Source organism: Hyperolius riggenbachi, chromosome 3, assembly GCF_040937935.1.
Source record: "Hyperolius riggenbachi isolate aHypRig1 chromosome 3, aHypRig1.pri, whole genome shotgun sequence".
Classification (NCBI taxonomy): Eukaryota; Metazoa; Chordata; class Amphibia; order Anura; family Hyperoliidae; genus Hyperolius; species Hyperolius riggenbachi.
Genome location: NC_090648.1, coordinates 281526143 through 281538520, shown reverse-complemented (window position 1 = coordinate 281538520; position 12378 = coordinate 281526143). Strand labels below are relative to the sequence as shown.

The window sequence follows — 12378 nt, the reverse complement described above, 5'->3', positions numbered from 1 at the left end:
TCATTGTAATGATCACAATGAATATCTTAGATCAGATTCACATAGGAAACTTTACAGACAGAAAGAATGATCTTGTCAGTCACACTGAATCCTGCTGTTTGCTCACCACCATCAACTTCAAATAGTGATGAAAAGACAATTGAGAAGCTGTGGGCAGTGTGGCATGTTATGGGCAAGTGTCTAAGAAAAGTGAAACAGTCAATTAACCTTTTCAGATGCCATCTACCTAATAATTGTTTACCATAGTTTTTATAGTTTGGCTAACCTACTGTAGCACGGGAGATATTTTGACTATAGTTCTACTTTAAGTCTTCCTGGTCCTACCGCCACCCCTCTCTTTAGGAGAGAACATGTAGCACAGCTCAGCTGCAAAGGTGTGTCCATGTAGCCTATGTGCTACAATGGTCCAGTCAAAGTCGAAACCTCAACCAAATAGTAATGTTGCTGTCATTTATGCATTAAAACATAAGGGGTGTTGTGAAAATCCCATTATGTAACAAGCATTAAACAAGAAATACAAATGTTCTGTACATAACAAGAGTTTCACTATTTGCACAATGGGCGTTACATTGATTGTGTAAACACAGGTAAGATTGATGAGTGCTGTGAGCATCAATGTTACTGATTCTCTGTGAATCCGGGCCAAGTAGCTGTAAATATGTGATAAAATAACTGTAGCTCGAAAATGGCGACATCTGCTTTTAAACCACGTGCAAGATGACATTGGAGGAGTAGAACGGTTATCTTATATACTTTATGAACTGAGCCTTAAAACAGCCCTATATAAAAAATTAGCTGAAAGAGGAACTGTAACCAAGGATTGAACTTCATCCCAATCAGTAGCCGATATCGCATTTCCCACGAAAAATCTTTACCTTTTCTCAAATCGGATCCCCTGTATGTATTTGAATTTCTCAGTGTACAATGTTGGCCATCAGTAAAAATAATACGTTTTGAATCAGGATGATACCATTTATTGGCTAACTTAAAGGGAAATTAAAAAGTAAGCTTTCACTTAATAAGCCTTCTTCAGACTTAGTTTCTGTATACTGACAAGACGTTAGGATGATGTTAGGAAGATGTTAGTGTATATAAGCTGTGTGTTTTTACATCTTGTCAATATACAGGATCTAAGTGTGAAGAAGGCTTATTAGCTGAAAGTTTACTTTTCATTTACCTCTAAGTTAGCCAATAAATGGTATCATCCTGATTCAAAACTTCAGTGTGTAAGCAAGTGTATGTTTCAAACAGTAATTTCTTACAGGTGATTTGCAAACAGAACAAGTAATATGAGTGGTTGCTATAGGTAACAAGTGCAAATACCTTTTTTACATGAGGCAATGGGTAACAGTTGCATCTCTCTCACAAGAATAGCTATACTAGATAAACTGTAGGTACATTTGGTGGGGGATCTTTTAGGCTGCATTTCCACTTGTGCGGTGCGAATCGCCGTGGTAAAAATTTGCATGCGGATGCGAATTTCGCATGCGGTTCTATGCGAAATTTCGTGCGAATTCGCATGGATGATGATGTATGCGAATTTAACCATGGCAGTGCTGGTGTGCTTTTCCATTGTTTCTATGCGAATTTGCATGCGAATTCGCATGAAAATTTGCTTACCCAAACCTCATGCGAATTTTCTATTAAATACATTGTATGCGATTCGCATAGGGGTATGCGATATGCGAATTCTGATGGCCCTGCCATGCAAATTTTTTCTGCACAGAAAAACGCAAAGGAATCCTGACAAGTGGAAACAGTCCCATTCTCTTGTATTGCTATGCGAATTTGCATGCGTAAGAACGCATGCAAATTTGCGATAGTGGAAATGGGCCCTTAGCGTCACACAGATCCTGCAACATTTTGCTGTGCCATATTGTTAAAGGATGTAACATGTTGCTGCTTCTCTGGCAGCAGCCACATGCAGCTAAAATATACACATGTGGGAATAACAGTCACTAGAGATAGTGCACTAAATTGCGCAAAAGGTGGATCAGCACATCACCAGGCCGCCTCCGAATGGCCTCCAATCAGAGGTGCTGAGCCCCCCCCCCCAGAAACTGTAAACGCACCTTGAACCCAAACAGAAGCTCTGCATATACACCAAAAGCAAAGCTGTTAAGTTGGAGCAGCTGACCAAAAAGGAATTAAATTAGTACATGGCAAGAAAATGAACAGCGCTACTTAAAAACAGATAAGTGCCTACCTGCAAGAGAGTGCAAGTCCCACTTGTGGGATAAAATACACACCTAGCATACCCATGACCTGTCTACCACTGAAGGATGTTGGTTTCCTGTAACAGCTTGCATGCAACTTGTTAAGTACTCGTCCCTCCCACTGCGGAGACGTCATCCTTGATGGGAGGGGACCTAACACTAACTAAATCCTAACCTATGTATATGCATAGCCTGGGTGCGGCCAATCAAGTAAAATCGAAAATTGCGCAAAAGGTGGATCAGCGCATCTCCGAATGGCCTCCAATCAGAGGTGCGCTGAGCCCCCCCAGAAACTGCAAACGCACCTTGAACCCAAACACAAGCTCTGCATATACACCAAAAGCAAAGCTGTTAAGTGGGAGCAGCTGACCAAAAATAGAGATAGTGCACTGCCTGAAAATCACTGATAACCTCCAGTCAAGTAACAGAAGTCATACAAATATGCTAATAACAGGTCATAGCCACTACAAACATTTTGTGCCGATTGTTTCAGTAGCAGAGTCACCTGTGTAACATGGCACTAAAGCCTCTTACATAAGCTGCTAGACTAAATTCAACAGAGGTGGTCTGGGCCATCTCTGCTGAAAATCTAGGATGTGTACAGCTGCCCTGCTGCATGGTGAAAAGATTCTGTCTGCTGAATCATCTCAGGCAAGTGCATCATTTCCCTTTTGTGTTGCTCCTTTGTGTACCACCATGTCATCCTTCCACAAAACTCCATAGCAACAATACAGCCTAACAGCACATCTGCACAGTACTCAGCCTGTCACTTGAGGAATTGAGTACTGATCCCTATGGGTGACAGTCATTGTGCATGTGTATATACCTTAAAGCCATACTAGCTTTAAGGTAGGATTAGCCATACTATGGCAGAGAAAAAAAAAACGCATACAGGCTCTTCTCAAAAAATTAGCATATTGTGATAAAATTCATTCTTTTCTGTAATGTACTGATAAACATTAGACTTTCATATATTTTAGATTCATTACACTACAACTGAAGTAGTTCAAGCCTTTTATTGTTTTAATATTGATGATTTTGGCATACAGCTCATGAAAACTCAAAATTCCTATCTCAAAAAATTAGCATATTTCATTCGACCAATAAAAGAAAAGTGTTTTTAAAACAAAAAAAGTCAACCTTCAAATAATTATGTTCAGTTATGCACTCAATACTTGGTCGGGAATCCTTTTGCAGAAATGACTGCTTCAATGCGGCGTGGCATGGAGGCTATCAGCCTGTGGCACTGCTCAGGTGTTATGGAGGCCCAGGATGCTTCGATAGCGGCCTTAAGCTCATCCAGAGTGTTGGGTCTTGCGTCTCTCAACTTTCTCTTCACAATATCCCACAGATTCTCTATGGGGTTCAGGTCAGGAGAGTTGGCAGGTCAATTGAGCACAGTAATACTATGGTCAGTAAACCATTTACTAGTGGTTTTGGCACTGTGAGCAGGTGCCAGGTCGTGCTGAAAAATTTAACCTTCATCTCCATAAAGCTTTACAGCAGATGGAAGCATGAACCCACTTTTGAACCAGAAACAGCGGCAGAAGCACCTGACCTGGGCTACAGAGAAGCAGCACTGGACTGTTACTCAGTGGTCCAAAGTACTTTTTTCAGATGAAAGCAACTTTTACATGTCATTCGGAAATCAAGGTGCAAGAGTCTGGAGGAAGACTGGGGAGTGGGAAATGCCAAAATGCCTGAAGTCCAGTGTCAAGTACCCACAGTCAGTGATGGTCTGGGGTGCCATGTCAGCTGCTGGTGTTGGTCCACTGTGTTTTATCAAGGGCATAGTCAATGCGATTACATCTGAAAATGGCGCCTGCGAATAATGGCGCACGGTGTTGCCGCTAATCGCTATTTAACGTTAAAGCCTTATTATTATTTAGCGTTAAAGCCTTATCGTTATTTAGCGTTAACACACAGAACCCTCTCTGTACCTACCCCTAACCCATAAACCCCCCCTGGTGGTGCCTAACCCTAACCACCCCCCTAGTGATGCCTAACCCTAACCACCCCCCTAGTGGTGCCTAACCCTAACCACCCCCCTAGTGGTGCCTAACCCTAACCACCCCCCTAGTGGTGCCTAACCCTAACCACCCCCCTGGTGGTGCCTAACCCTAACCACCCACCCTGGTGGTGCCTAACCCTAACCACCTCCCTGGTGGTGCCTAACCCTAACCACCCCCCTGGTGGTGCCTAATCCTAACCACCCTCCTGGTGGTGTATATTGTTCTGTAACTATACCAAACCCTACTCTCACACAGAACCCTCCCTTTACCTATCCCTAACCCTAAGACCCCCCTGGTGGTGCCTAACCCTAAGACCCCCCTGGTGGTGCCTAACCCTAAGACCCCCCTGGTGGTGCCTAACCTAACCCTAAGACCCCCTGGTGGTGCCTAACCCTAAGACCCCCTGGTGGTGCCTAACCCTAAGACCCCCTGGTGGTGCCTAACCCTAAGACCCCCCTGGTGGTGCCTAACCCTAAGACCCCCCTGGTGGTGCCTAACCCTAACCACCCCCCTGATGGTGCCTAACCCTAAGACCCCCCCCCCCGGTGGTGCCTAACCCTAACCTTGACAGTGTTACATTAAATCCATTCACCGTTTTGCAGTTAAATAACGTCTGCAGTTTGGGTTATGTAGGGCGCTATTGATAAATAACGTTAGTGTGTGCCACTATTGATAAATTACGTTAGTGTGTGCCGTTTTTCTTCTTTTTTCCCTGTGCGCCATTATTATGCAGTACTAACGATAAATAGCGATAAGCGTATCTTTTTAATGTGTCGCCATTTTTATGCATAGGCGCTGTGCGCTATTATTCACTGATCCGGGGTCAATGCAGCTAGCTATCAGGAGATTTTGGAGCACTTCATGCTTCCATCTGCTGAAAAGCTTTATGGAGATGAAGATTTCATTTTTCAGCACGACCTGGCACCTGCTCACAGTGCCAAAACCACAGGTAAATGGTTTACTGACCATGGTATTACTGTGTTCAATTGGCCTGCCAACTCTCCTGACGTGAACCCCATAGAGAATCTGTGAGAATTATTTGAAGGTTGACTTCTTTTGTTTTAAAAACACTTTTCTTTTATTGGTCGGATGAAATATGCTAATTTTTTGAGATAGGAAATTTGGGTTTTCATGAGCTGTATGCCAAAATCATCAATATTAAAACAATAAAAGGCTTGAACTACTTCAGTTGTAGTGTAATGAATCTAAAATATATGAAAGTCTAATGTTTATCAGTACATTACAAAAAATAATGAACTTTATCACAATATGCTAATTTTTTTAGAAGATCCTGTATATAAGTAGATAAATACTTGATCTACTTACATAACACATGTATTGTACTGTTCACGGTTTGATTTCAGTGTATGCTATATAGTAAATGAAGAGAATTCTGTTCCTGGTGGGGGCCATGTCTTTTGCCCACAGTTTAGGCTAACTCGTGATGTCATTTCTGCCCTTTACTTTTTTACTTTTCTCCTCCAATCGCTAAATCATCTCAGCCTTGCTTGTAAACACAAGTGAGCAGGGGATCAGGTTTCAGATAAGCAGCTGGCAGGGAAATAAAGGGATGAGGAGGAATATATTATAGATAAAAAGAACCCCCAGCATGCAACTGTTTGGCAATGGCTATTAAAGGGCCAGTGCTCTTTAAGTATGTGATAACTCCAAACCATAACAGCAGAAAAAGTTTTGAAAGTTTTGAATGCAGCATTAGCATCTTTATCACTTAATACACTCAGACCAGTTGCTGTTGAAATTTGATTTTTATGGTGATACTCCCGCTTTAAGAATCAGTAACATCGACCATAGGAGTTTCTGAAACTGTAACAGTGCGAAATTCAACGAGCCAGCAAATCTAATAGACCTACGTGTTCTATCCAAAGTTATGTGTTATAGAAAGATACTTACGGTCAGTCCTGAGGAAGTTATTGAGCAGCTGGAAGAGTGGAAAGCTCTGCCATGAATCTGGAGGTTGTGCTTCTAGCGCAGAATTCATATCAACAGAAAACAGCGACCAAAATATTTCCGCATGCTCTGCTACGAGATCTGGCCACCAAGAAAAGGCCTATGTACAGAGCAAGCAACAAATACGTTATCGACAGAACTTACTATGGAATATTATCAAGCCATGCCATTCAAAGAAAAGTTCAGTAAGCACTAAAATCAAGTACTAGCATACCTTTTTCTTTTTTTCTGACTGCATGCAGTTGTAGCAGGTGTGCTAAAAATGCATTTGTATGCGATTTTGCTGTGCGTCCACTGACTTTGACAAGAGTGCAATCTGAATTTGCAATTCAGGGAATAACAACATTAAAGGACCACTATCGCGAAAAAAGTAGGGAGTTAAAATTTGACAGAACTGACAGGTTTTGGGCAAGTCCATCTCCTCATGGGGAATTTTCAGAGTTTTCTTTGTTTTCAATAGCATTTCTTGAACAGCAGTTTAACTGTCAAAATAGTAAGCTACCAGCCGGCCTCCCTACTCACTTGCACACTATTTTGTCAGTTAGATTTTGCAACTGCTGTTCAGGAAATGCTGTTGAATACAAAAAAAAAACCTGAAAATCCCCCATGAGGAGATGGACTAATCCAAAACCTGTTGGTTCTGTCAGATTTTAACTGCCTACTTTTTTTTACAATAGCGGTCTTTTAATGGGAACAGTATACCTTTAAATATCCTTGCACACTGCAAAAGCAATGCGCTCCTCTAATCAATAATCACATTTAATTGCATGCAAGGGAACAGGGCATTACTGTTTGCCTGACATAATTTCAACCCTGAGGCAGGGAACACACTTGTCTTTCAGTTTTCTGCACCCATTTTCCTGCATACTTTTTCTGCACACCAAGTGTGTTTCTATGCAGGAAAACGTGTGCGTTTTTTCACAGCAGCTGATGTAGTTAATAGAGAAAGCTGACCAAATGTGCAGAATCAGGATGCAGAATGTCAGTTTTTTTTTCTGCGCGCGAACAACACAGTAAGTGTGTACTAGCCCATTGATTAACATGAGTTCTCAGTTTTTCTGTGCAGAAAACGCGCACGAAAACAGTCAAGTGTGTTCCCTGCCTGAAACTAAACGTTGTTTGTTTAGTTTGTTTCTTTAGCTAAGTGGTTAAAAGGGTGGAGTTTCTGGAGTGCAAATTTTATTTAATGAAACATACACTACAGAGTATAGTAACCTCTTGAGGACCGCAGGTTTAAACCCCCCTAAAGATCAGGCAATGTTCTGTTAAATTGGCCATTGCAGCTTTAAGGCCAAGCTGCAGGGCCGCACATCTCAGCACATAAGTGATTCCTCCCTCTCCCACTCTTTTTTTCCCACCAATAGAGCTCTCTGTTGGTGGGGTCTGATTGCTGCCCCCCCCCCCCCCCCCGATGTTTATTTTTTTTTTATTTTCTTTTACAAATATTTATGTTTTATTTATTTATTTATTTTAGAAATGTTACTATTTTTTATTTTATTCCCACCTCCCTTCATCACAGAGCTAGCCAATCATAGTGATCAGCTGTCATATGCTTCAGCCTATGAAAGCGGATCGCTGTCTTGCCACACAGGGGGACAGCCGTGCCACACGGCTGTCCCCAGTATAGCGCTGCTGTAGATCACTGCGCAGTACTAGGTTTCGCCATCTAACAGTCTCCGAGCGGCGATCGCCGATTGGAGATTGAAGGCAGAGCGGAGCTCCACCTACCAAGCAGGAGATGCACGCGCAGCCTTTGCGCGATCGTCTGCAAACTGAAGCCCCAGGACTTTTGGTATTAGGTGGTCGATCGGCGTTAGGTGGTCCTGGGGCTGCCGCCGCGACCACGTCCATTTGCGTGACACGGCCGGCAAGCAGTTAAACAGCACATATCTCCACATTGTAGGTCTGCAAATTGTTCCAAAAACTGGAGACAGACTCTAGGTTACTCCACCATTCATTAACACTTGGGCAAATAAGTGTTAATCAAGTTCCTCTACGGGACGGAGCTGCAGCAAGCGGCTGACTGCAGAGCTGCAGCGAGGGACATACTGGGAGCTTGGAGCTGGAGGAAGCCTCGGGTAAGTAGCACTTATTTTCTTAATTTTCTCCTCATAACTCCTTTAACCACTCTGCGACCACCTAACGCAGCTTGGCGTCCGCGGAGTGACTCTGCTGTTCCTCCTGGGCGCCATATGGCGTCATCTCAGGATGCACGAGATTTGACAGGAGCTTGCACGAGCGCCCGCAAATAAACACTGCAGGGCTCCATGATCGTGAGCTGGCAGGCTGTTTTACCGATATACGGGGGATATTTTAATATAAAGAGCTGCGATCTCCCACAGCGCTGTACAGGTGACAGTACTAAAAATCACAGCAGCAATCAAACAGCACCAAAAGAAAACCTGATCTGTGACAAGAAAAGAGGGTAAAATTCATTTGGGCGATAAGTTGTATGGCCATGCAATAAACCTTTAAAGCTGCGAAGTGTTGAATTGTAAAAAATCACCTGGTCACTAAGGGAGTATACATCTGTGGTCCTCAAGTGGTTAAACAAATACACAACAGAAAAATATTTTATTTTATTTTAACTCTTTTTGTTTTACATATTTCACTCAAAAATGTTGTTACGTCTCCATAAAAAGTACAAAATTTAGTTTCAGTGTTCAAGCCCAATTCATTACGGAAAAAAACAATATATAATATGTCCTATTTCATGTAGGTTTTTTTTCGTAAAAAAATCCTAAGTAAACCTAATGAGTGCAAAATGTCTACAAACTACTGAGCAGTAGATGTTGGTGTTTAATACAAATCGGCTGTCAGGGAAAGGGTTAAAACAGAAGTTCACTCCAACTTAAATAATAGCAAATACCTTCTGTTTTAGGCTAGGACCATACATAGCAGAAACGTTAACGTTGCGGAAAACACAGTGTTTTTGCCGTTAATGGAAGTCAATGGGTCGCATCAAAAAACACATAAAAAACTGAATATGTGTTTTTTATGCGTTTTCAAACATGCGGTTTTAAAAACGCTGGTTTTGTTGCATATTTTTCAAAAACGCATCAAAAACCGCTCAAATTGAAAGTCAATGGTAACGCAATGGTATGTTTTTTTTCATGCGTTTTTCTATGCTTTTTTTTTAATTTGTTTTCTGATGTATTTCCGCTTTCTATTGTCTTCCTAGTAATTTGCATAAAACACAATTGAAAAATGCTTAGAAAACACATACAAAACGCATTTGCGCAAACGCATAAAAACGACTGCAAAATGGTAGAAAATCGCATATGCGGAAAGAAACGCTAACGCAAGTGCACCAAAAACGTCCACACAAAAAAAAAAGTACATGATAGAAAACTCGCCCTTTCACGCACAGCAATGTGTGCACCTAGCCTTTAGAAGACAAACTTCTGTTCTGCATATTTTAAATGGAAATGCATCTTGAAATTAGGGCTGGAACCCACAAGAGCGCTTTTGGCAGCACTACGATACGCTAGTACATTGCCAAAACGCTGGGCTAATGTTAATGGATGGGGCAACTTCCACAGGACGTGCAGCATTTTGGGAGCGTTAGTGTTTCAATGTAAAGTATTGAAACGCTAGCGGAAACGCTCAGTAAAACCTAAACTGAGCGATTTTGCTAGCGTTTTGCGGTTCAGCACACTAACAAAATGAAAATTCACAGGACCAATCGGGATAAAAACGCGAAACGCAAAACGCTACGCAACCGCTGAGCAAAAAAATACAATGTTGCAAAACGCGACCGAAAACGCGCATGAATCCGCTTGCAAAGCGCTCAGACAAAACGCTAGCGGTTGCTGATTTCGGTGGGTTCTAGGCCTGACAGAGGGTCTGGTCTGGCTGGCTACAGGGAAGAAGTGTTACCTCATAAGAGTTTAAAGTTTCTTGCTTTTAGTGGGGTATTGAGATTGGGTATGACAGAACACTACAGTGGGTCAAGCAGTGTTGCAGTTAGGTAAAAGGCGAGTTTGGGACATTGTATTTAACTTGTTTTCTTGAACAAATTTATTATACGTGTCAAAAATGCTAAGTTTGTTTTGATTCAGTTTAGATTGGGTAAAATTCAGTTAAAATATATATATATAACATACCTCTTTACCCTTTGGCAGTCCACAAAAGTGTTGCAAAACAGGGAAGAAATGTTTGTTAAATGAGACCAGAAAATTGGATTACAAACAAAATAAAAGCATGAAAAAGAAATGTTATGCTGTGAATACACCATGAGATATTTTGGCAGATAGATGGTTCAATAGATAATTTCCGACAGGTCCGATCTTATTTTCGCTCGCTTTTCTGATTTCTCATAGAAGTGAATGGTAAACGATCGGAAAAATGATCGGACAGTAATTATGCTGAAAAATCTCATTGTGTATTCCCAGCATAATGATGAGTGAACAAGTCTTTCCCCGTGTAAATCTCCACTGAACTGGGGGAGGGAAATAAATCCAGCCAACTAAAGCCTTTGCCCGATGAAAGCTACATGGGTTAAGTTAATGAATTTCCTTCAAGTAAATTAAAATTTGCATGTTTGCATAACATTGTCTTGGCTGGAAACGTAGTGTAACGTAAAGGACATATACAGACACTGTACTGGCTTACAGAATACTCTTTCTATTGGGAGGGCAAGGGGTCCATATGCAATTCACATTTTCTCTTTAGTTTTCTCCAAGTTGATATTTTCACACCTTGTCAATAAAATGCATCCTAAACCCCCAGCAAATAAGAAAATAATCAGAATAATTCTGACAGTTTCAATTGTGAAGTGGCAAAAAAATATTTTAAGAGAAGATGAAAAATGATCACCTAGGAGAAAGCGGAGGAGAAAAAGTGAATTGCATATGACCCAGGGGCTTTAAATTCCTCACAAAAATAACCCAAGCATTCACACTTTTTAAATCTATTTATGCATATTTTGTATGTCTCCAAGAGACTCATTTACTGGGGGGTCATGCTCCAAAGTACTGTCATCGCTTTCCCTGAAGTCCACATGGCCAGTGCCACTGTAAAGCAGAATAGTATTCTTGTAGCTTTTTGTAGATCAGTAAACTTTTAAAGTACAAAAAATGTAAAGGATGCAGAAGGCAGAGCCTAACAGAGGAGGCCAAAGACACAAAAGTCACTATTGCAGCATACTCAGGAAACAGTTTCTCTCTTCTTTCACACTTTTTCCACAAGTGCTGGAGACTCGCATCCAGGCCACCAAAATAATCTGTGGAGGATGATGTTAACTAACTCAAATTTATGCATTTATATGGTTTAAACCACTGTTGAAGGTGTAAGGCTTTTCCATGTATAGCTTTAAGTCTAAAAATGGCCACAGACGTTACAATTTTTCTGTTAGTTTTTACCACAATTTGGTTAAAAGATCGGTTGTACTGAAAAATCAAAAGTTTTTTTGCTTTCAATCAAGATACTTAATTGATTTTCCAGTTTTTCTCAATTGTTTGAGATTGGCTATGTTGGAAAATTCAGACCAACTTTACCAATAATTGTATGGTGGGTGACGAATTGTCAAATTGTATTAAACCAGAATGGACCTGTTCGGCAGATGGTTTGCACATGCGCAGTAGCACAGACCCAAATGGGCACATCTTTTTCTGCCAGAGCCCAAGCAGGTCCGTGATGCTGCGCATGAACAAGCCTGTCAACAAGTAGGTTTTCACTGGAATGACCCTGGTGGAAGAGGATGGGTGAAGCCTCTGGAGGATTCAGAGGCTTTCCCCTCCCGAGGAAAGAAGCCCACAGGGGCACTTTTTCTTCCTTTCCCCTACAGGTACACTTTGACGGGTCAAACCTAGACTCAGTAGAACTATGGCAATGCACAAAATGAAAGCTATTCTCAATAAGAAACTGAGAAAGTCTAAAAAAGCCTTTGTTCACTAGTTTGATTGTTCAAGTACACCTAAGGCTGATCTAACCAGGGTGCAAAATTGCATAAGGTCTGGTAAACTTCACATGTGCTCTCTGTACACCCAACTTTTGCAGATCTTTAGGAAATATACCCCAATCTATGGTGAGGCATGCTATACTGCTCTGAATCATATGCAGTGTCTATGACCCACAATTCTTTAGGTTCTCAACATCACCTATAAGTCTCTATTGTTGAGGTACTTAGACTTAAATGTAAATATAACTGTAGTGACCGAAATTTTGTCCTAGGGACTAAA

General features: G+C 41.4%; 1 protein-coding gene across 1 annotated transcript in view; it reads right to left on the bottom strand.

The window, feature by feature from the left end:
* The window catches only part of CADPS2 (calcium dependent secretion activator 2), a 506020-nt gene that overhangs the window by 137696 nt on the left and 355946 nt on the right, over positions 1 to 12378 (bottom strand). Inside the window, exon 18 of the mRNA XM_068276393.1 lies at positions 6140 to 6296. Coding sequence (XP_068132494.1) covers positions 6140 to 6296 — 157 coding nt within the window. The remainder of the gene's footprint in view (positions 1 to 6139; positions 6297 to 12378) is intronic.